General features: G+C 39.0%; 1 protein-coding gene across 1 annotated transcript; it reads left to right on the top strand.

The window, feature by feature from the left end:
* The first annotated feature begins 757 nt into the window (after positions 1 to 757).
* On the top strand, positions 758 to 24240 carry pax3a (paired box 3a). The gene is made up of 9 exons (XM_028473045.1): positions 758 to 1229; positions 2339 to 2574; positions 3473 to 3602; positions 3735 to 3878; positions 12034 to 12233; positions 12950 to 13115; positions 13263 to 13480; positions 19919 to 20182; positions 23360 to 24240. Exons 1-9 carry the CDS (start codon positions 1145 to 1147, stop codon positions 23375 to 23377), a joined length of 1461 nt encoding a protein of 486 aa, XP_028328846.1. The 5' UTR covers positions 758 to 1144; the 3' UTR covers positions 23378 to 24240.
* The last annotated feature ends 601 nt before the right edge of the window (positions 24241 to 24841 follow it).

Genomic DNA, 24841 nt, shown 5'->3' on the forward strand with positions numbered 1-24841 from the left:
ATATAACAACATATGTTTGCCAATAAAACGTTTTGAAGTTTGAGTTGTTAGAAAATTATCCGTAATTCATTTATAAAGAAACAAGACTGAAAGAAACAAAATCGAAACGTAGCAGGAAATACTATATATATATATATATATATATATATATATATATATATATATATATATATATCATTTTTATTCATTTTTATCACAATGAAAAAAATTTACAATATTTTGATTGTTAATGAAAAAAATATTTAATTGAATTAATAATATTGATGAAATATTTAATTTAATCAAAAGGCTTGTGCGAAAAAAAATACATTATACTTTGTCAGTTTATTATTTTCGTTTTCTTTCAAACGTGATAGAACACTAGCATAAAATAGATGATTATTTGAATGTATTTCCTTTGTCGTCCTTATTGAATACAGTTAAGCCCCAACTTTATTTGATTTTATTTTTCATTTTTTTGGACTGATCGATTCAATATTTGTGAAGCATCTCGTTAACAATGACACCACTGTGTGTCTGTGTGAAATCAAATAGGTTCCGGTCGCACAACAAACGTCATATTATTGTTACGTGATATACTTTTATATATAATTTTCCTCATTCGAGTGTATTAACTCTGTACGCAGCAGTTTTAGTTCAGAAATAAGCAGCACTTTACGTTTTAGTGACGACGAGGAGGAGTGAAAACAAAGTTTGTATAGTTTGTTGTTTTTAAACGTTAAAGTTTTCCGTCATTGTGAACAGTTTGGAGGCTTGTGACAGGACAAGCTGACCTCGTGAGGTCACTGATTGGTGGCGGGATGGGAGGGTGACCAATCAGAACGCTCCTCCTGCCCACTAGCGACGACAATGGTGGATATATTGTTTGACTACCATCCGTCTGTGTCAGAGCATCTTCCGCACGGCTAACGACTGCTGCCACCATTCCTAACAGTGGTTTAACCTCACCCTGAGTTCAGGACACGACTCCGAGGACAACAACAACAACAACAACAACAGGCTTTAGCGGATAAAAACAACAACAAACTAGGCTAGTTTTTTGTCAAACCAAACTTAGACAAGCTAACACAACTCTGTGGGGCGCGAGAGCAACAAGTGAAAAGCAAGGTTGTTTGAAGCTGTACCTGACAACGTGTCAGGAACCATGACAGCACTGGCAGGAGGTTTACCGAGGATGATGAGACCATCACCCCATCAGAACTACCCGCGGGGAGGCTACTCTCTGGAAGGTACGGACCTGCACATTTATGACCCAAAAACACCTCCACAAAGTTATCAAATATGTCAGGGTTTCTCCGTAGAAGCCAAAAGCCCACTTTTTTATGCTTGAAGACGTTTTACTTTTGTTTTTCATCCCAGATTCTGACATATGTGCCTTATAATTCTACAAATCTACCAAGCGCGGCTGAATTGAATACTCTATTCTGATCATAATGAACAAGTTAATAATTATTGTGTATGTCCCAGAGTCAGATTGAAAAATAATAATAATTACACACAAAAATTACAAACAACAACAAATCAGCCCAACACAGTGTAAGTAGAGGTGCAAATCAGGGAAAAAAAAAAACAAAAAACAGAAAATACTATAATAAAGAAATAAATATTACATGAATGAAAAATAACTAATCTCACGAAACTTTTGTAATAACATAAAAGCTTTAAATTCCTTTTTTTTTTTTTTTTTTTTTTTTTTTGTAGCTCATAAATAATACAAGGACATTTCCTTATATTTAGTTTAAAAAAAATGTAGGTAGATAGTTATATAGTGGAAAACGTTATTAATTTTTGACTGTAGTTTGTGGGGACCTTTTGAATAAATCACCTTAATATAAAAAAAAGTTGTATAGGATATTGTGAATTTTTAGACATCGAAATTGTTATCATTGTTATTAATCAATTATGTATTACATATGAGTACACGAATAATATGTAACGTAAAATTAGGGCTAAGGGTAAGATTGTACATAATTTAACTCAAAGGAAATTTAGAAATTCCAAAACAAGTAAGTAAGTAAGTAAGTAAGTAAGTAAGTAAGTAAGTAAGTAGTTTATTTATGAAGCGCTTTTTGCAGATAAAATCACAAAGTGCTGTACAGAGTTGTGGTAAAAGTACAGGTGCAACACAATAGAATAATAAAACAAGAGTGCATAAATAATCATAAGAACAGCAACAAAGTCTAATAATAATATATTATTCGAAGCCAAAGGTATTTATTGTACTTTGCAATATAACAGTCTGTCAGCTATTGTGTTTTTTACCGTACTCTGTTTTTTATTTATTTACTTTTTACAATGCTTCACAAGTTTGAAAGTGATGTTCTACTCCACTGTGCAGTGTCCACTCCGTTAGGTCAGGGCCGGGTCAACCAGCTCGGAGGAGTCTTCATCAACGGCCGACCTCTCCCTAACCATATCCGCCATAAAATCGTTGAGATGGCCCATCACGGCATTCGACCGTGCGTCATCTCCCGACAGCTGCGCGTGTCGCACGGCTGCGTGTCCAAGATCCTGTGTCGGTATCAGGAGACGGGCTCTATCAGGCCCGGGGCCATTGGAGGCAGCAAACCAAAGGTAAGGAATGGGCTCACAGCTGTGTGCAAACGAAACGGTTAATAAAATAAAATAATATCAATAATGATAATATATTTAAAAAAACAAAAAAAAAAAAAACACCAATAATCAAAAAAGTATCCATCATGATTGTTTTTTTTTCCTCTCTCCACTAAATAAAATGTTAAAAAGAAGCTATTTTGCACACTTGCACACGCACATCTCTTGTAGAACATTTAGAGGCTTGTAAATAATTATACAAGCGAAATAATATACAGTTTACTACCTACGTATATGCCCTAATGTTACATTTAAACAACTAGAAGTGTGCTGGAAATTAATAGGAATTGAAGCTCAGTTCTGTCCCAATGCAGTTCAAGTTAAAAAAAACAAAAACAAAACAAAAAAAAAACGCTCCAGTTTAAAAAAAAAAAAAAAAAAAAAAACCGGTAAATTATTAATTTCATATTCACCAAAATAAAAAGTTTTGTAATAAAATGTAAAAAATAGGATCCAAAAAAAAAATCACTGTAATAAAGTCCTCATTAAATGAAGTTAATGTTGTAAAATTAAATGCATCAATTTAAAGATTTTTTTGCACATTATTTTTGAAAAATAATAATACAAAGAACTTTTTTTTTTTTTTTTTTTGATGCTATTAGTTTTTAAGTCCTTTAATACTTCTTGCCCAAGTTTTCCATTTAACCTTAAACATTTCACTGGAAGTTGGGTAAGAAGTTTTAAAAGGTGGCAACAATTAATTGTTGAATAAATAAATATTATTCTCATTAAAGAAAAAAAACTCCGGCTTTTAATTCGATTGTTCTTTTCCAGAGGCAACGTCCTTCGATTCATTTTAGAAGCTTAAAGTTGTCCAGATGTAAAGTGCATAAAGACGTCTTCTTGTCTTCGCTCTTAGCAAACCGCATCTCCAGAGATTGACAAGAAGGTCGAGGAATACAAGAGAGAAAATCCAGGGATGTTCAGCTGGGAAATCAGGGACAAACTACTAAAAGATGGGATATGTGACAGGAACAATGTGCCTTCCGGTGAGTTTCAGACTGTTACTTTCATTTTTGACTACACACGTCAACAGTTTTGTAATTCTAATGAGCTCTGAAACGCATTCGCTTGACAAAGTTTTTAAATGGTTCAAAAAACTGTTCTTCCCTGATTTCCAGTGAGCGCCATCAGCCGCGTCATGCGCTCCAAATTTGGCGCTATTGGTGAAGATGAAGACGAGGATGATGAAGTGGTGAAGAGGGCAATAGAGGAGAACGAACCGCGGACAAAACACAGCATCGATGGCATATTGGGCGACAGATGTAAGTCCGCTGTTATTTGGCTTTTTACTGTGGGCATATGCGCAGAGGAAATGGAAAGGTAAAGAGTCTGTGCGTAAAGTTGTTGTTGTGTTTTTTTGTTTGCAATTTTTAGTTTTCACCTGAACAAATCGAATAATAATAATAATAATAATAATAATAATAATAATAATAATAATAATAATAATAATAATAATAATAATAATTAAAGCACATTCCTGGAAGTTAACAAATAAGCTAATACCTTTTAATAAACCAAACATTAGTCTAACTTTCAAGCCTGAGAAACCTTTTTAAACCTTTAATCGGACACTTGAGGATGAACTTCAGGGGACAAAGCATGGAGAGTCCATTGAGACTCACACCTCAGTTTGACGCGCACAAAAGCCAAACTCCAGTGAGCGGCTCAGTGGTGTACAAAAAGATGCCAGAGCCTTTCAAACCCGTGAAAGAAAGGGGGAAAAGTGAGCTAACAAAAGACCGGGAGAGGACATTATGAACCCGCAATGAGTGATGAATTATTCAGGGACACCAATAGGCCCAGTGCGACCTAGTTTATAGACTCCTCAAAAGTGCCAGTTTTAGGGTTTTCCTTCACTTTTTTTACAGTTCGGGGTAGAGAGAAGGGACACCGAGGAATAGCTCGGACTCCGTGCAGACACCTGTTGATTTACGACCTGTTGGTGACCGAGGAGTGTTGCAGTAAGGAAAGGTTGCTGTTGGAGACGCACGGCAGTCTATAGTTAATTATTGATGGACATGCTTGTAGAAACTGGCGGTTTTGGTGCAAATATGATACAAAAAATAGTTTCATTTTTTTAGTTTAAAGACATTTATCTTAAAGGGCAATGCGTTTATTATATAGCACCTTAAAGATGCCCAACACTTGGCCTCCTCCGCGGGGAATTCCTGCCACGCTGCAGGCAGAATTGAAGGGTTCCGTTACTTTTACGCACGGCGCGCTCACCAAGCCCTTTTGTCTTTGCGCAGCGAGCATTACGCCTCCGGCCAGTGAGCGCAGTCCCTCTCTTCAGTAGATTAAATCCAAACCTTTTATTTCTCTGCACTTTCATCTCGGACAGAGTACGCCCCTTTCCTTTTTTGCCTCGGGCGCGCACATCCAATGCACTGTCCGTGCAGGGCACTTCCCCGTCTAACCTCCTCAACACTGACCAGGAAAAGGATTTCTCACACTTTAAAAAATAAAATAAAAATAAAAATTCTGCTCCAAAATTAAAATCATATAAATTGACCTATATAGGTTAAAAATACTTCCTGGTTTTTACTTTGATATACTGTATTTTAACATCCACATCAGTTGCTATAAACATTTTATTTATTAAAGTAATTATTTACATTTATTCTATATTACTTCATGCTATATCTTTTTAATAAACCCCCCAAAACAAACTATTTATATGAAATGGTGACACCTTGCAAACAGACATAAAGCACCTTTTCTCATTTAGAACAGCCCCCTTTTTTTCATTATTGTGTCTCTTGTGGAAGTAGTTGTTGTTTTTCCTCTTTTATAGCACTTCATTAGAATGTGAAAAGGGTGGTTTGGGGGACTGAGAGAGTGTCCTCTGGCCAAATATTGATTAAGTAGGTGTTTGCAGAGGCTATTGTTGTGGAGGAGAGGGGCCTGTTGCTCTCTGCCCCTTTCTCCTCTACAACTATTGTTGGCTTTCCTTAAGTGCTTAGATCAAAGCTGACTCATTTAGATTTATTTGTCTGGGAAAAAGGGACTGCTATGGTTTGTGTGATAAAGTATATAGCTACTGGGCAGCCATTTAGTTGCAAGAAGAGGATATTTGCTAGAAATGTGATTTTTCCACTGTTTGTTGTGTCAGGCAGATGGTTGTCCAGTTTTTGGCCAACAGGCACATTAGCAAAAATCCGACTATTTGTTAAACTCATTGTATTTGTATGTTGTTCTAAGAGCTAAACGTTTCCTTACACCCACTGCTTAATGAACTGATGATAGCCTTTTCCTCTATTTATTGCTGCTAGCACTTTAGCCTAATTTACCCAATTAAAATAACCAAAGTCATGAAAGAAGAGCAGCCATTCTTGCAAATATGGTCTTTAGCAGCACAAGTGAAAGGCAGAAAGAAACAGAAAGCAAAAAGAAAGCTCAGAAATACAAACAGTCAATGGGATAAAATTTTCTTTAAAGGGAGTCCTGCGGTGTCAAAGTGAATGAGCCCAGTTCTTTCAAATCTGCCATGGTGAACGCAGTCAACATGTAATAATTGGTTTCAATGAGGTGCATTCCAACAATCTGCTGCCATTCTCCTGCCTCTATTGTCCAGAGGCAGGCAAATAGCCAAAGGGACAGGAGGAATCAAGTGCTGACAAAACATGAAAGATTTAGCTGCTTTTGTAGAAGGAGCTGAGGAGGACTTTGTTTGTGTAAATAAACTGGGTTACTGGCTCCCTGTGAATATGGCATGGATTTATAGATTAAAAGGAAATTGGGAGAGAATCAAGATTATGTTTTTTTTTTTTTTTTTTTTTTTTCCCCCCCAAAGTGGTTAAGGATTTATTAAAAGATACATTTGAGGTTGAAAGAAAAGATAAAAGGAAAGATGTAGCAACACATTCATCCCAATTCATTTCTACCCTCATGATATATGTTTTCAGCCAACAAATATTAACGCATTACCCTGAAGTTCCACTGTTAACTGAAGGTTTGAGTGGCGTTTAACCAGAGGAATGCTGACAAATGCTACATATGCATTTTTCTAAGGCTGGATAATGGAACAAAATTAAGTGGGCCTCTCAAATTTTTTCTGTCTTAGTACATCTTATAGTTAGATAGTTAGGTCGATAGATAGATAGATAGATAGATAGATAGATAGATAGATAGATAGATAGATAGATAGATTTCATGTATTTGTTTTTGTTTTTTTCAAGCAGGGACAAGAAAACAAAAAAGAAAGAGAATAGATAAGATCCATGTACACTTATAATTGTAACAATATGTCTGCTCAAAAGGGAGTGGGAAGAAGAAAGACCTATTTAATCCCACCCCCATTTCTTAATCAACATGTTTAATCATATTGCTTTCGTCTGTTTGGACTTCTAGAAATACACAATGTACTAAACAGAATAAAATATAGATAGATAGATAGATAGATAGATAGATAGATAGATAGATAGATAGATAGATAGATGGCTGTTCAGGCGCTGCCTTTCTCCAAAGAAAGAAAAAAAAAAAACACTGGCTGATCTGCAACTGAATGCAGACTCTATGCTTCATTAAAGCCTCTTTCTCTGTTGGCACCCACATTGTGATCCTCCAATATTAATTCAAAGGACAATTAATGAATGCGGGCCAACTTTGAAGTAATGGGCTAGGGTCCTGCCCTTAGCTGGCCCCTCGGCACTGATGTACTCTCCGCATTCTCTCAACTAACCCCAGAGACACTGTGAAGTGACTGAAAAAGAGGCAATGAGCAATAGAAGGTCAAGGAGAGGAGGCGTAGTTAAAGAAGAGCTCTCTATTTCCTTGGAAGTATTAGCCAAAGCAAAACTCTGTGATGGGGAGTATAAAGGAGGCAAAGAGACAAGGGTCGTGGGCGAAGGGACTCTGCAAAGAAGAGCACAAAGGGATAGTTAATTGAGTAAAGCCAGACAGCGTTGTCAATCACTTAACTTTGTTTAGCCTCACTTTTTGTTGGGTTACTGCGTCCAGCACTGCGCACGGTATATGGAGACAACTCTGGTACTCTGTTGATGAATGGTTCTATGTAGAAAAACCACAGCAACACATCCCATGATGAGTGAGTGGCAAGTCTACAATTTGTAATTCCTTTAAATCATCCAAAAATAAGCTCATAAATAAAGGTTTTTCCTAAACTTTGGTTGTTCAATGGATACCTGACACAGAATGCAAGGATGGTTTCTCTCTCTGTCTGAGCATCTGTGGAGCTGTTTTTTTTTTTGGTCCGTGGTCGGCTCTGAAACTAGATTCACTGCAGCACTGTGCAGCCGCTGTGGAAAGGTCAGGGGCTAACCTGGGGTCACTTGACTGTTAAAACTATCAGGCCCCAGGAAAAGGAGGTTACCATAATGTTTGGGAAAGATGTCAACTGAGAATCTATAACCATTGTGTCACACGGAACAATCAGTTCATTTTATCGGATGCTGCCGCGGCTTTTTAAGGTTGTGTTTGTTGCTTGGACTTTATTAAATGAGGTGACCGGTTTGGGTTGTCAGATTGTAGCTAGTTAGTGTCTGAGCGGAGCATGCAGCTGACTGGCCTGTTGCTGCAGCTCTGCATGGGTTCAGTTCAGTTGTTTTGTCCAAACGCCGAGGGTGGAAATGCCACCAGGAAACTGTCACCTAACTGCACCATAGTAGGACTAAATAATAACCACCACACACTGGGCACACACAATAGCCTCACAGGATCATTTGCGTCTTTTTATGTCACTGTAGTGATATCGGACAGAGATGCATCTATCTACAACATATTGTTGGCCATTGTTTAGTAAATGCTTACTTTTGTGCTTATTCCCCTTTGTTTTCATTCTGTCCATCACATCATCACATCTCCCTTACGTTTTTTCTCTATCTGCCCTCCAGCCCGCCCTTTTTCCCAGGCAGCTGCAGGTTCCTGGGGGCTCTTTAGCAAGTCAAGTGAGCAGCCCACTCACATCCATTTTTTCTCTTAACTGTTAACCCCAGCTGAGCCCATGAGCTGTCAGTTAACTATTCTTTTCCTCTGGTGCATCTGCTTGCTCTGGCTCTATGTGGCGTGCCGCTATATTATTCAGTGGCCCACTCACACTGTGCTCCGTGGCATTGAAAAGGCCAGATCAACTTCCTTGGGCAAATAGCTTAGTTCATTTGTCTCTTCTGCCGTTTGTTTTGCATTGCAAACACATGTCACTAGCTCAATTACCTTCTCTATTAACAGCCCCTTGAGGAAATGCTAGCCAACCCCTATCAAGGCGAGGCTATAAACTGCCCCATATGTTCCCCTTCATTTTCTCTTTCTGTAGCGCTTCATGCTTTTCCCTTTGTTCCTTTTTATCTCCTACGATTCATTTGTTCATCATTCCCCATGATTCTTTCTCTGCCACCTCCACTTTTTATTTGTAATGGTGAACTTTGTGTGTGGAGTTCCCACATGCCCACGTCTCTTCACATCAACATCTTTGGTAGAAGTGGGTGGAGAGTTAAACACTTGACAAGACAAGCCCAGGCCGAGGCACTCGATGCAGCAAACAAGAGCAGTCTTTATTTTCAGAGCTGGAACCCTCGCTTGCTTTTTTCTTCCCTGTCTGAGGCGCTCCCACTGCAGGTGAAGCTAATGAAACCGGACGTTCCACAAGTTCACATCTGTGATCTGCTGGAGTTTACCCTCACAGCCTGTCAGTCTCCATTCTGGATCAATAAGTGGTTTGGTTTACTTTGAGATTTAGATCTGCAGCACAGTGTCCTTTCATTTTAAATCACCCACAAGTCTTTAATCAGGCACCGCCAACCTGTTGAATTGGCTTGTTCAGAAATCTCTGTTGTTAGGGGTAATTTTTCAAAAGTCTTAATTGTTGCTTAAGGAATAATATTGTATCATTCTATTATGATTCTTGTCATCGCCACAGCCAATCATGAAAATGTGATGTGGTATTTTCAGCTCCCCATTGCTTTAGCTGCAGCGTAAAATTTGATTTGGGTGTTTAAGTAGGGAGGTCGAGGCCTTTCTTTGTGCGTTTGGTATCCTCTTCTGTTGTTTGTTGCTGGGAATGTGTGGGAACAAGCCGCTTCTGCATCCGCGTGCCTTTAAATTCAACCCACAGTAGCGGTTAGACCTTGTCAGAAAATGTTAGAGCTGTGCTGGAGCTTGGAGGAAGGGAGTATAGGGCATGTTGTGAATGGATGGAAAAGACAGGTCCCACTTTTCAGAAAGAGCAGCACCCCTTAACCAGCCAGCTCACTCCCCTTCTTCAGGTGCCTTCAGCCTCTTCTCTCTTTTCCATGTCAACTTTTCAACTCCCCTCCCCCAACCTGTGCCCCTCAGGCCATGAAGGGAGGGGCTGAAGGGACGCTCCCCTGCTGTGCGCCTCCACGGCCCCCAGTGGCCCCCGATGGCGATTCTCTGGACCCCTTTGTGCCCCCTCCTAGCTCCCTCCCACTCTTCATTCCCCAACTCAGCCCCTGGCTCTACAGCCCCCAACCTACTCTCCAGTCCCCACCTCCCTCCACTCCCCTGCTGGGCAGGTGACAGGCCCCTGAATGTGGGCCCGGGCGTCCCTGATGGCTCCTACAGATGGAGCGTGGTAATCGGTCCAATAGAGCCCTGCCACAGGCTTTTCCCTGCTAAGATACAAAAGCCCGACCACATCACTTCCAAAAAAAGACAGGGAGCGAGGGAGGAAGAGGGAAAAGAAAGAGCAGGCCAGAGGATGACAAAGGCAACACTGTCATTTGCCGCTAAAAGAGAGTCTGTGACCGAGTGTTTTCTCAGTAGTAACTAATAATAAAAACAGGGAGGGAACGGCAGGGGAAAACACTGAGAGGCAGGAGGTCCACCCCCAGCTCAGTATGCAACATAAGTTACTGTGCCAATGGGGTGCTGTCTCCTCTAAGGATTTTATGAGCTCCTTCGGGAATCTGGTCTCTTCATTTATTGTCCTTTTTTTGTCCATCTCTTTCATTAAATATTCCAAATAGTACTGCATATTTTTTTCCTTCCTCCTGTTATGCCTCACGACTTTAAGACAGCAGTTTTTGCGGTGTGTTTTATTGAGCTAGTCTTTCGTACAACTTTGATTTATTAGTACTTCAAAGATACATCTTACCAAATAAGGGTTAGGGTTAGGGTTAGGATTAGGATTACCCTAACCCAAGGGTTATGCTGCCTTCAAGACAGTATAATGCCTTTACTGCCTTGAAGTAAAAAAATAAAATTCTAGGTACTTTTATTTTTCATAGGAAATGTATTCTTATAGTAACATTTGTTGAGGTAGTAATAGTGTTGATTTAAACCTATTTATCAGATAATTCAACCAGTCCTTGGTGAGTCTGTCTGCCAGCATGGTAAACATGGCTCAAATGTATAATAAAGAGCTCTTCTCAGCATCAGGCCCTTGTGTGCCGGCAGTATCCCCACAGGCCAAATCTCTGTGTAATGCCTGGTCAGACACACACTGGCAACCAGTCCAAACATTTCCTGCTTGGCTCCAGAGACTCCTGTGGCAGAGGGAGTTCCCGGCGCTCCCCCCGTCATCTCTGACTTGGCACTTTTAATTAAAGCTTTAATTCTGATTTGCAGAAGGAGAATGAGCAGTGTGTGCCAAAAAGTCCAGCCTTTGGGAGAACCCTTTTTATTTTACTTGCACCTGCCTTGTCCCTTCCATCTTGTGTTGTATTGTAGGTGTTTGCCATCTTGAGTGTGGAAAAGGTGCAGTGAACCCTCATCATTAGGTCTTCATGTGACGGACTTGAGAGTGGATTTCACTCCTCTCTGCCTTGTGTCCATCTGTATTTGACACATTGTCATAGACCACATTCACAGATGGAGAGCCTGTAGCCTAGACGCAGCAGATGCATGTTTGTGAGTGCGTGCATAACTGAGAAAGAGATGGGGGACTGGGCCAGTGTAATGGCGGACAATGGAAGGCTGTCACGGTAGTTTGTGGAGCCTAATCATTATTTAATAGATGGCTAACCTCCCCCAAAAAGTAAAAGCCGTTCTCTGTCTTTGGTTTCAAGTCTTCTTCTGCTGAATTGGATCCCAATAGCTTTCTCCCAGTTACCCTCTCTATCGCCTGCCCTCAACTGAACAAACAGATTAGGAAGCACCAGGAAAGGGCCCTTACGATGGGACCCTATCGGTATAGCACACAGCATGGCTTAGACAGGGAGAGACACAGTGTCCCTGGGAGTAGATGCCCCAGAGGGATCTAGTCCTCTTTAATCCATGTTCAAGCAGCCTCTGGCTTTTGATCCCCTCAGGAGCCACTGAGGAGTTTAGGAAAGCAGGAGGATACAATCTAAAGTGGCTCTGCACCATGTGCTGTCCTGTCTATTATCTTAGACCTGGCTATTGTATCCCAGCTTAGTGTTTATTACAAAGTTTCCTTCAGTTTAGTGTTTTTTTGCTTCAGAATGCTGAAGTCACCCTCGTTTTGCTTTGCAATCACAGCCAGTCATTCCGACGAAGGCTCTGACGTGGACTCTGAGCCGGGCCTGCCTTTGAAGAGGAAGCAGCGGCGCAGTCGGACCACTTTCACAGCCGAGCAGCTGGAGGAGCTGGAGAGAGCTTTCGAACGCACGCACTACCCCGACATCTACACGCGAGAAGAGCTGGCTCAGCGCGCTAAATTGACAGAAGCACGAGTTCAGGTTAGACACACATACGCATACTTTTAGCCTCAAAGTTATGGAAATCAAATCCTAACAGTGTGGCAGTGTATCAGTTTGTTATGGATCTCTGTCATGTGAGTGTTAAATTGCCTTTAGATCTTGTCACACATTCTTTACAGCCATTAGACATGCGTTACCCCCAAGTCTGACACAGACACACTGCTCCCACTGTGCTTGAGACAGCTTCCAATTTTCACCAAACTGTCCTCAAAGAGAATACACGGTACACAGTTCTGAAAATAGAGCCCTCATTTATATACTTATAGGTTTTTACAACCAGAAGAACCCTTTGGCATTTTATAAACCCAGTCACTTGCTTTAACACACAAAGATGTAATGTCTGAGGTTTGACTGTTGCTCCATATGTTCAGCTGCATGTGTTGAGGCAGAGCCGCATCCAAATTCAATTTTTCACACACTTCCAAAAATAGAAAGACATCAAATTAGGTTTGGAGGGGGATGAACAGTGAAATAATTGTAGATTGTCAAACAGCACAGTGCAACAAAACCCTTGGCTGAACTGTATGTATGGTTTTCTCCAGGAACTTTAAATTTGTGCCACAGTACAGAAAGTTAACTGGATTGTCTGTGGATTATCTGCAGGAGTGAATGTTGTCCCTGTGTGTCAGCCCTGTGATCATATTGCATCCTATCTAGTGTGTACTCATCTTTGAAAGCTTGTTGCTTATTCTCAGGTGTGGTTCAGCAACAGAAGAGCTAGATGGAGGAAACAAGCAGGAGCCAATCAGCTGATGGCATTTAACCACCTCATTCCTGGTGGTTTTCCTCCATCTGCCATGCCTGGCCTACAGCCCTATCAGCTGTCAGACACCGCATACCCACCGACTTCTATATCTCAAGGTGGGCACAACTCAACACGTTGGGTTATGCCGTAGCACGAATGCTATGCAGCGCCTCAACCAAGTAGATATTTGCCACAGCAACAGTTCAACAACTACTACGGCAGTTTATTTCCTCATTTAAAGCTTTGTATCCTTTTCTCCACAGCGTCTGAGCCGTCCAGCACGGTGCACCGACCTCAGCCGCTACCGCCCACCTCAGTGCATCAGACTGGACTCAGCTCATCAACAGCCGCCCAGGAAGGAGGCTCTGCATACTGCTTGTCTTCAGGACGACACTCCTTCTCTGGTTACTCGGACAGCTTTGTGGCACCTACTGGACATGGCAACGTCAACCCAGCCATCACCAACAGCCTCTCACCACAGGTTGGTTTAGGCATCCATGGCGTGAACACATTTTTGTGCATTTATGGAACAAAATCAACACTTCCTCGCATGAATCAAAGGTGGTAAAGTTGCTTTGTTGCTCTATTAAGTATGATATAGTGTTGGAAAGGAATGCGCACACGCGCGCACACACACACACACACACACACACACACACACACACACACACACACACACACACACACTCCGCTTGTTGACCTAAACCAGGGGTGTCAAACTAATTTTAGTTCAGGGGCCAAATACGGAGCAGTTTATCTTAAGTGGGACTCAGATTTTAGGCGTAAAAATTCTTAATTTAATCATTATTGTGCATTAGTTTGCACTGACATATAAATAAATGATAAAAATATGTACGGCACCAATACTATCAAAGCAACAAGTGACAGATATCAGTCCCTGCAGAATCTTCACTTTCAATTTATCAATCTTGTGACTCATTTTTCTGTAAATTAGTTATTTTAACAATTTGAGATTAAAAATGACTACCATGTGATGTAAGCATTGGGAAAATGTGAGAATGTGTGAATTCTTGTATTGATTTGGAGATATCTACAACTGAATTAGTTGGTAATTTACACAAGTATTCATGGTTTTTCTGACTTTTTTTATTTCTACTACGGGCCGAACTGGATGCTCTAAAGGGCCGGATTTGGCCCCCGGCCTTGAGTTGGACGCGTGTGACCTAGACGGTGTCATTGCTGTGACACTAATGAGACCTTGTTAGTCTAAGATACTGCGTAGCTCCTCCTTTTTTGTTTATTCCGACGGTCAGTTTAATGAATTTAAAATGTGGCAAATGTCAACCTTCGGAAAGACAGAGATTACCAGACGTGAAGAAGGATGTATGGATGTCCAATGATGACGCAAATCAAAACTGAAAAGATAATTATGGTCGATTACACAGTCATCAGTGTCCATCAGTAGCTCCCTACCAGGCAAGAAGATGGACTAACAGGCGTAAAACGAGCTTTTAACCGCCACAAAGGGTGGCCAGGCACAGATGCAGTGCATGCTGGGTACCTATTCCCATGAGAGAGAATCTCAGACTCCTGTCGGATACAGATAATAAAAAGAAAAACTGCCTCGGGCAGGTTTGGGACTATTTACAGGATTCAGGATGTATACGTTTAGAGTGAAATAGAGGTGCTTTGTTGTGGCAGAAACTGGACTGTGGTTGAAGCTAGAATGAGGTGCTTTGATATGTGTGCTGTAGCTGCAGATTTGCATTTTGCTCCTTACTAACTACCGCTATAGCTATATAATGAACACATTTTGAGTTTCACACTTTTCAGCCACAGTATTTCAAAAAACAGGAGCAACAATTGTGGAAGCCACTTGCAGAACGGTGTGGATTCCAAACCTGCTCTTTGAGGCTGGAACGGCCTTCTTTAATTTAGCACATGCTTGTGGTGTGAGTTCAAACACCGACAGGGTCAGCAATGGATGTTAACTCCAGTAAAGAGGCCAAAGGTGCTGCAGCCTCATGGATGGTTTCATCATTAACCTCAGCGAGCGGTTCTGTACAGAATGGACTTCTCATCTTGCAAACCAAACGGCATTCCTCAAATGTTTCCTCCGTCTGGAAATGCAATCAGCGAAAGCTCCACTGTCTTAATTGATTGGAATGAAGTAATCTATCTTCTCTTAACAAAGTGTGTAATTTATGCAAATGACTCACTTTGTTGGGTAATTTGTTTTAATTCATGTGTTCATTGCAGCTGTTTAGCTTTTCACTGCAATAGTTTTCTCACTTTTAGATTGGGATAGAATTAATTTCCAGATTGGACGTTAATCGAGGAGAGGAAAGGAGAATTGATTAAATTCTTTGACATTTATGGTTTGTAGTACATGAAGACCTCTTTGCACTTAGAGAACTTTGTATGGAAGTTTTGCCCTGTATCTACAAAGCTTGAATGATTTTCTGTATAATTCCAAATTTGTCAAGAAAAGCCTCTCTCCTCTACTTTTCTATATCCATCAGTAGATATAGGGCTGCACTTAACTCCACATATGGTCACATTAGCACACCATGAAGTTGTGATCTGGATAAGGTTGACTTTAGATGGGTGATATTCTCGTGCGAGTGGTTGGTCCTGCAGTAGTAGCGGCGGTCAGGCCGAAGGGTTCTTCTTGTCTGGCGTCTCACTGCTGATCTGGAGCATACCAAAGCGATCCTTTCTCACCAAGAAAGCAAGCGGCCAGGATTTGCACCCCCCCTGAGACCTAATCCCCGGAACAACCTCAAAACAGACGCAACATCGCGAGCTGCTGCTGTTTGAGTTAACAACAGAAAGTGCAAAAACTTAGGTCAGACACAGAGCCTTTACGTGCCACACAAACTTTAGTTTAAAAAAGAAAAGACGTATCTATAAGAAAAACATTTACAACATATTCTCTGACCAGTACAAAGCATTGTTGCTTTAAATTGGATGAAAATAGCCTTTTTTGAATACCCCATTTGAGAACCATTGCTAGAATGTTGTACTATTTTTTTATAAAGATTTCTTTTTTAATCTCTATTGTATCAAAGTCATCAGTGTGTTTTGAGTTGATAAGAATTATTTGCTTATATTTAATTTCCTAATATAAAATTTCTGTTTTTTTTAAAAAAAATGTCATTAAAAAGAACGATAAATTAAATAAAATTGTATGTTTTGTTAGTATTAGTGTTAGTTGAGTTTGATTGTATTTGGAACTAAAACATTTTTATCATTCAAATTTAAATTACGCTGAATTTGTAATAATAAAAAAATATATTTTCTATTCATTAAAATAAATACTAAAAGCATGTATGCATAGATGAATAAATACATTTCAAGCTTGTTTGAGTTTAAAAGCTCTGCAGTAGGGATCCTGTGGTTGGTTGGTTTAGTTCACTCTGCTGTGTTTTTTCAGACCAAATGTAAATTACACACACTAAAGACACCTGAGATCACCTCACTATGGACACAAGTGCAGCTGTGTGTGTGTGTGTGTGTGTGTGTGTGTGTGTGTGTGTGTGTGTGTGTGTGTGTGTGTGTGTGTGTCTGTATGGCAAACCCTAACATTTATGCTACAATTATCAGTTTGTTCGTTCATTGTCCGTCTCCTATTTGTGTTGTGGTTGTGGGGGTTAGATCCTTAGCAGTAAGGCCCTGACGGTCCTCTTCCCACAAGCTCCTCTATAAAATTCCTCCTGTTTATCGTAAGGCGGCCTCAAGTTCTCCTCTCAGCTGGAAACGCCCAGCACACTTCCTTAAAGATACGTCTAGGAGGCATCTTTAGTAAATGATTGAACCACCTCAGCTGGCTTCCCTCAATGGCCACGTTTACATGAGAGATTTAATTCCCCTTTAATTTAATTTAATTTAAACACCCAATTCCGAACAAAAATGGCCATTCTGAATTTAACTTAAATCCAAATTATTAATTGAATAATTCCTTAATCTTGTATACGTTCAATTCCTCTTTATATTAATTCCGGTTGTTCCGCGCATGCTGGTCCTGTCTGGTGATGAGAGACTCGAGCCGACACTATTTATTTAATAAGAATTTATTTAGAAGATATTGATATGAGAACAAAAGCATAAACATGCGGGAATTCACGCGAACACATTACACACACATTCAGACATCAGACAACCAAACGTGATACGCCCCCCGTCCAATCAGAACCCTTCCCAACCCCAGAATTAAAGCGGAATTGAAGAAAGGTTAATGAACGTGTTTTCTATGTAAACCTCAATTACTATGCAGAATACTTTAATTGCAAATTATGTAATTCCGAAAAATGAAGTCCGAACTAAAAAACATAATGAAGTCGGATCAAACTGTAAACATTCTGACTTAAAGTTCTCACTTCACCACGATAGACCGGTTAGGCATCCAATCCACAGGTAGATCGGTGTTTAACCTGCGGAATTGAGCAACCTGCCTTGTGTCATTCATAATCTGGGGTCTGCACCAGTAACTTGTCACCCTGCTCAGCATCAGGATGGATAGGCATTTGGTTTCCTCCTCATGCACCTTCTTACTTTACTCTCTCCAGCGGTAACTCAACTTCTCATTTTTCTCTGCGATTTTTGGACGTTTTCACGACTTCAACGTCTCACGCAAAGCTTGCTGCAGCTGTTCGCAATGTATCACGGATAACCCTGCACCCCTCACTTCACAACAACAACCCTACACCATACGCACACGCGCACACACACACACACACAATGTTACACATGTAACACGCAGGAGAGGTAGGTTTCCGACGCACACAAAAACACACTCTGTTTTTCATTCCCACGTACCCTTTGACCTCTTTAACCTGGCCTCACAGGGACACGGTAATTTTAGGTCATCAGGAGAAACACACAGAGTAAGTGAAAGAGGGCAGAAAAGCAGCTCATCAGTGTACACATGGATTTTTTTTTATTTTTTGCTTTATCTTTTTTAGCTAATTTAGTTATTTTTTTATTTTATTTTTTTTTATTAGAAACAACCTAGAAGTACAATCAAATGTAACATTTCAAACTTTTCCCAACAAAAATCTTTGAATATTTTCAACAATACAGTATAATAGATTGTTTTTTGCAATATTAATTTATTAATCAGAATATCACATCCAGTAAGTAATGAATCTTTAACATGTAAATAACTGATAATGAACCACTCTGCCACAAATAGATCTGAATTTACAATTAGGTAAATACAGAGGGAATAAATATTAAACACATTTCTTATGTTTACTTCCATAAATATAATGATAATAATCCTTTTTTTTTTTTTTTTTTTTTTTTAGCATAAATCACCTTGTGCTAAAAGATTGAGTACTTTTAGCCACTGTTGGCTCCCTACTTAGTCAACCAGTGTAATGGGAACCACATGCGTGAGGAAATCCAGTAATAATGCATTGCAGACAGTGAACAAAAAGAGCAAAGCGAACACTTGAGCCCACCAGAGACGAGTGGAAATAATAAATGAAAGTGGGGCAATAGTTGGATGAGAAAAAGTCTGTTCGTGCTATCAACCAAAATTTGGTGTCACACTTAACAGATTGCAGCTCAAAGTTATTCCCATAGTTTTAGAATGAACAATTAAAAAGAGAAACTCACACTTACCGTGGGACTCTGCTCTAGTTTAGGTACACAAATAGGTTATTTAATAATTAGTACTGATAATTCATTCTCAATATAATAGAAGATAAACTAATAAAATAATAAAACAAATGCAAATTATAACAATATTTAATTGGTAATCAGTTTCAGTTTATTTGGTTGTTTCAGTCTAACAAAAACATAGCCAAATCACAATTTCAAAATATATAACAAACAAAAATGTTTATATGCCTAACATAAATCATAACATTCTTCAAGTTACCTTTCTCAAATAATACACACTAAAGAAATGCAAGCATTCAACAAAGAATATTTGAGTTATCTATAAATAATATTTTATATATATATATACTTTATTTTATATACAACATTTAACAAAGAATACTTTATACTACAAACCAACTGTAACTCTCTAAAATATATTGTGACATTTTGTTTCGGAAAATACATAGTGTGTCACTCATTGTAGTTTCTCTATCACCGTTATTCCACAATTTAACCCCTAGAACAGACACACATCTTTGTTTTACTTCTGCTGCTCTGTAGATAGAAGTATTTTTGAACGCCTTCTGGAAGAGCATTTATTTTAGCTTTGGACATTATCCGTTATTTTATAATAAACAATATCTTTACATTTCATAGTCATAATACCCTGCTTTGTTTATCAATCATATGTCCCTTTTTTTTTTGCAATAAAACAAAACAGTGGTTACCCAGCGTTCTATAATAACAATTATATATATATATATATATATATATATATATATATATATATATATATATATATATATATATATATATATATATATATATATATAGCATATAATTTAAGGTAGTTGAACTTAAGAATCAAAATCAAAATATTTTATTATAAAAAACATTCACTCAAGAATAAGAATTATTATATAATTAAATTACATATTATGTGCTGAATCTTGATATGTAATGTATGAATATTTTGCAAACAGGTAAAGTTTTATTTATTTTATTTTTTTTATCAATTATTAGTTTACTTTCTATGTTGTGTGTATTTCGGTTAATGTAGTTTTGTATTTTGTATGCTTTGGTTATTGTTGTTTTATTTGGGTTGTATTTTCTTTTCTGTGTGAAAGTTATTTGTATATTTATTTCTGTTTGTTGTCCTTTGCAATTGTCATGTTTAGTCTGTGATGTAGACCCCAGGAAGAATAGCCACTGCTTTTGCAGTATAGCTAACTGGGATCTAAATAAACTAATCCACACAGTAATTTGTAGTATCCTCAGACATTTTGACTTGCTGAATTTTTGCTGACCATTGAATTAAAAATGGCACTTCTCATTTTTTTTTTTCCAGGTAATGGGTCTTTTGAACCCTGGTGGCGTCCCACATCAGTCCCAGAGTGACTTTGCTCTGTCCCCTCTAACGGGTGGTCTGGAGCATAATGGAGGTATGGCTCCAAGCTGCCATGGCACCCAGCGCTTAGAGGCTCTACCAGGCCTGACCAGTATGCCCACTCTGCCCAGCACCCAATCTTACTGCCCTACATCCTACACTTCACCTGCCTACGCCGTTGACCACCACCCTACCTACCAGTATGGACAATACAGTCAGACCAAGGTACAGAACCTCCTCCTGATGTACTGATGGCTTCCCAGTTTGTCCAATGAAAATGCACAAGATCTCTTGCTGGGTTTCCATGACATATTTTCACAAAATAAAAGTGATTTTTCTAAATGTCGACAAAGTATAATCGCGCTTCGAACGTGTTTCCATTGAACGTTGTTTTGGGTAGGAAGATGGATGCTCAGAACCTCCTTCTAACACTCCGTATTCCTTTGTTGTTTGACGTCTAATGTGGCAGTCATCATTTTAATCATTTAAATGCTAGAATTGTCCTGATCTCCTCTTCTGTCGACACATACCGCACCATGTTTACTGGTAGAGCAGTGGTCATGTGACCAGGTATTTGCAAAAAAGTGTTTTCATGGCGCTCTTGCAACACATTTCAATATCGAAACGTCTGAAATACCTCCTCACGAAAGCGTCAAAACTTTATTGCGATATTTGAGTGTTTTATTGAAATCCAAGGTGTTTCCATTACCAGTTTTCACCGCGCTATTTAGATTTTGCACATTTCCAAAGGGTAATGAAAACGCGGCTTCTGATGAGTGTGCCTCTCAAATCACGCCTCAGATTAGTGCACAACTATCCCAGGAGAGATTTGTTTACATTACCATCATCCAACTATCTGCACGGCCTGATTCTTATCCCAACACGCACACACATTTTCACTCACTGTCCTTTCATGACCCTGTGAGACGAGCTCGCCCATCAAAACCACAGCATGGCTAAGCAAGCCATGTAATGACCCCAGTGTAACAAAGATAGCCAACCAAAGGAAAGGAGCCACTTCCAAAAAGTGTGTTTGACAGCAGGGTGTGTGTGTGTGTGTGTTGTGGAGGGGGTTGATCTGACTTACACTACCGCATGCTGACTGGCCCATCAGTGACAACATCTTGATGTCATTAATTTAGCCAGTCCTGGGAGAGAGTCAGACCCAGATTTTGGGGGCTTTGGTGAAATGTGTGTGTGTGTGTGTGTGTGTGTGTGTGTGTGTGTGTGTGTGTGTGTGTGTGTGTGTGTGTGTGTGTGTCTACAGGTATGGATGTGTATGTGCATGAAGGCAAGGGAAAGCGAGGCTTTTTAACAGGGGTTGGATATGGCCCTTGGCAGACTGGGATTAGAACCATGTGTCCCACAGGAGGTCAGAAGTAGAGTTGTTATTGATCAGTGAAGCAGTGCCAAGGATCCAGGCGCAGGCTTAGTCTTATATACGATCATTTTACCAGCCATGCAAAGTTCAAAGAATGTTTGAACAAAATTCCCAAAGCTGTCTTATAAATTTTATTGTTTCACCTCGGACCCCAGCTTACATTCTCACCTGCTCTCACCTGCTGTGTAATGTTGATTTCTGTCACCCAGGGGTCTTCATCTCAATAGCCAGCTTTGGGGTCAATTATATTTGTAACTGCGTAATTTATAATGAACTACAATTATGGTGTAATTATTATTGTAATTGTAATTTGAAAAAATTATGCTGCTGTCGCAATCTTAATTATTGTAAGTTAGTTTAGATAATTGACTTTTTAATTTTAATTGCCATAAAAATTCTATAAAAATTGTCAATTACAGGATAATTTAATGCAAAACTTGGGAACCATGTTACAGTTCTAAAGTTCTACACATATGTAGTTAACAACTATTAGAATGTGTTTCATACTGACACAAAAAAAGGCTCAGATGTCCTCACTGAAAATATTAAAACCTATATTTTCATTGGTTAAAAAGTCTAACAAGGTAAGCAATAGAGAGGAAAGAAATTATATAATACGATATTTGTTTTTAGTGTATTTTACAGCTGAGTTAGGATCCGTTATCATATGAGATGCTAACAGGAAGCTAACACAAAAGTGGAAGGTTAACATTTATTAGGTTAATTATTTCAGGCACAGTAATTTGTGATTAATTGTAACAGAAATTTAGTAATCGACAGTTTAATTGTAATTGACTTTCTGAGGATAAAAAAAAAAAAAATGCAATTAAATTGTAATTGGACATGGGCGGTCATGAGATTTCTGGAAAAGTTATGGAATTTAAAAAAAAAAAAAAAAAACGATTTTCCAGTCTTGAAAAGTCATGGAATAATTTAACTGTTTTGGAAAAGTTTCGGAAATATAGGCTATTTTATTTTAATGTTTAAAATATATTGAACCCCAAAGATGTTAAGCGTTATCTCAAAGTGAAAGTGTTGCATACCAGTAGCATCAATGAGCGGGAACCACGAGATCTCACAAATGTATACGCTAATTCACTCTCTAGTTACGTTAGTTTACACTCGGCTGAAACGAGCCCAGGAGCATCAGTGGTGGGAATGGTATATCAAACTGTTAGAAATGTAACGTGGCTGGCAAAAAACATGTTTTTTTATTCGGAATTAGTTATTCCGAATTAAATAATTCGGAATTAAAGTGTTCTGCTTCGTGTTTACATGGAAATAGTAATTCCCATACTGAGGTTTACATGGAAAACTGGTTTGTACGGCTTTAGATAATGCCACTTTAGCTCTGGGGGTTGGGAAGGCTCTGATTGGATCTTATTATTATTATGTCAGCTCTTGTCTCGGCTGCCATGTTGGATTATGTCATCACCAAACGCGTTATCGCCGCAAGTCATGCATGTGCAAAACAACCGGAATTAAGTTAAAGCGGATTTCAGTGTTTTTAACAAGAAAGAGGAATTATTTAATTCGGAATTAAAAACGGAATAAACCAGCCACCTAATTCGGAAATACATTAAAATCAGGAATTAAGTGTTTACAAGGTCAGGTTAAAGATTAATTAACTTTTATTTCGTTTTAAAGAGGAATTAAAGCTCCCATGTAAATGTGGCCAATGGCTGAAGAGAGAAGACAGAACTGGACGTGCTGGATGTAAACTAATACACTGGAAAGGCACGCGCATTTTTGTGCTCTTATGGTCTTGTATATACAGTATCTTAGCAGTTCAGAACTAAGTCATGGAGATTTGGTAAAATATGTTGAAAAATCATTGTTTATAAAGTGTGGGAACCCTGCTGGTCACTGTTATCATAATATAATTGTAATTGAACATGGGTAATTGAAAATGTAATTGCCCTCCACTCTTTTATCATCTCATGGGACTTTTAATCTGCTTCTATGCAGTTTACAGTGTTAAGTGAATAAACCCTCATTGTAATTTGCTCTCTTCCCCTTAGGTGCCTTTCATTATTTGAAGCCACTCTACAAAAGCTGAACACGGGGGCTTAGCTGTTCACTCCATCGTTTATCCCATGGAGAACACACAGCAACCTGCAACAGCCCGCAAGGATGCCAAGTCAGGGAACCACATGAGTCGGAGGTGTAACGATGGGGAAAAACAAGGACCAAAGGCGAAGCTCCTGACATTATGCTCCGAGGACCAAGCAGGGCTTTGAAGAATATGGGAAGGAGATCTGTTCAAGAGCTTGTGTTTGACTTTCAGACGCTGTGGCGAAAAATGCAAGTTGAGAAGAAGGACTTCATTAACCTTCAATGCCTCTGTGGCTTTGCAAGAAATAGTGACAAGGTCTATTTTTAAAAGCCTGGATGGTGACACTGTGCCGCCATGCTCCTCTAAAATTGTCACAATGTCCTGCAGCGATACAACCCGAACACTGACCCGCTTCCTCCAAAAGATATTGGAGACAAAAATATGACCACAGTGGGACATACTAACTCCAAGGCATAGACTGAAGCTGAGAGGAGTCACAGTGAAGCCTCTGCAACCCAAAGAAAGTGCAATACATGTATACCTCAAGTGATGTAGATTAACAATGATCTCATGTCCCTGATCACATTCTTGAAAATTGCTCTCTGTTCAATGTTGTTATTGTTGGGTTGTATACATGGAAAAATCAGGAGACATCATTAATTTGAGAATATTCGTAGCTGACGTCATTTTATGCCATTAAGCCAAAAACAACAACAACACAAACCAATCAGTGGATCCATTACTTCCATTCTTTTTTTTGTTTTTTGCATGAAACATAGTATCCATACAGAACTTAAAAGCAGTCCCTTTCCTTATTTATTTAGTGATGTTCATGTGTCTCCTTTTGTGCGTCTGGTTAAATCGCTCCTCTGTGCTTAAGTAGATCTTCATTTCCATTGTGTTTCTTTTGTGTGATTTTTCATTTAGAAACATGTAAAAATGAATATGTTCTGGGGATGTTTTGTGTACAATACAGCACTATTTACTATTTATAATAAAATATGTGAAAATGTACAACACAGAGACCATAAATGTGTCATTGATGGATAGGTAACAGCCCACATTTAGCAGGGAATTGGGTTGTGTGTCAGTTCTATTTTGAATTCATATTCCTGCACCGTGGCAACATTTTGAATAGCTTTCTTATTATTTCATATGAGCAAATAATAATTCCTGCCACCAAGACATTTTAAAGGACAAGCACATGAGCAGTAGATCTAAGTTTGTTTTACTTTATAGATGTGTCACACTGTACATTCTACCAATTATGACTCAGCTTTAGTCACCTTTGAAGGATAGATGGATGGACAGATCATTCACGTTTAATGAAAGACCTTAGTATTTGAGGTAAAACACCAGAATTGACAAGTTTTTGCAAATTGTAAAGATTTCTGCAAAGTTGAGGTCAGTGCACAATGTGTTGAACTCTCATGACAGGTTTAAAATG

This window comes from Gouania willdenowi, chromosome 17 (genome assembly GCF_900634775.1).
Source record: "Gouania willdenowi chromosome 17, fGouWil2.1, whole genome shotgun sequence".
NCBI lineage: Eukaryota > Metazoa > Chordata > Actinopteri > Blenniiformes > Gobiesocidae > Gouania > Gouania willdenowi.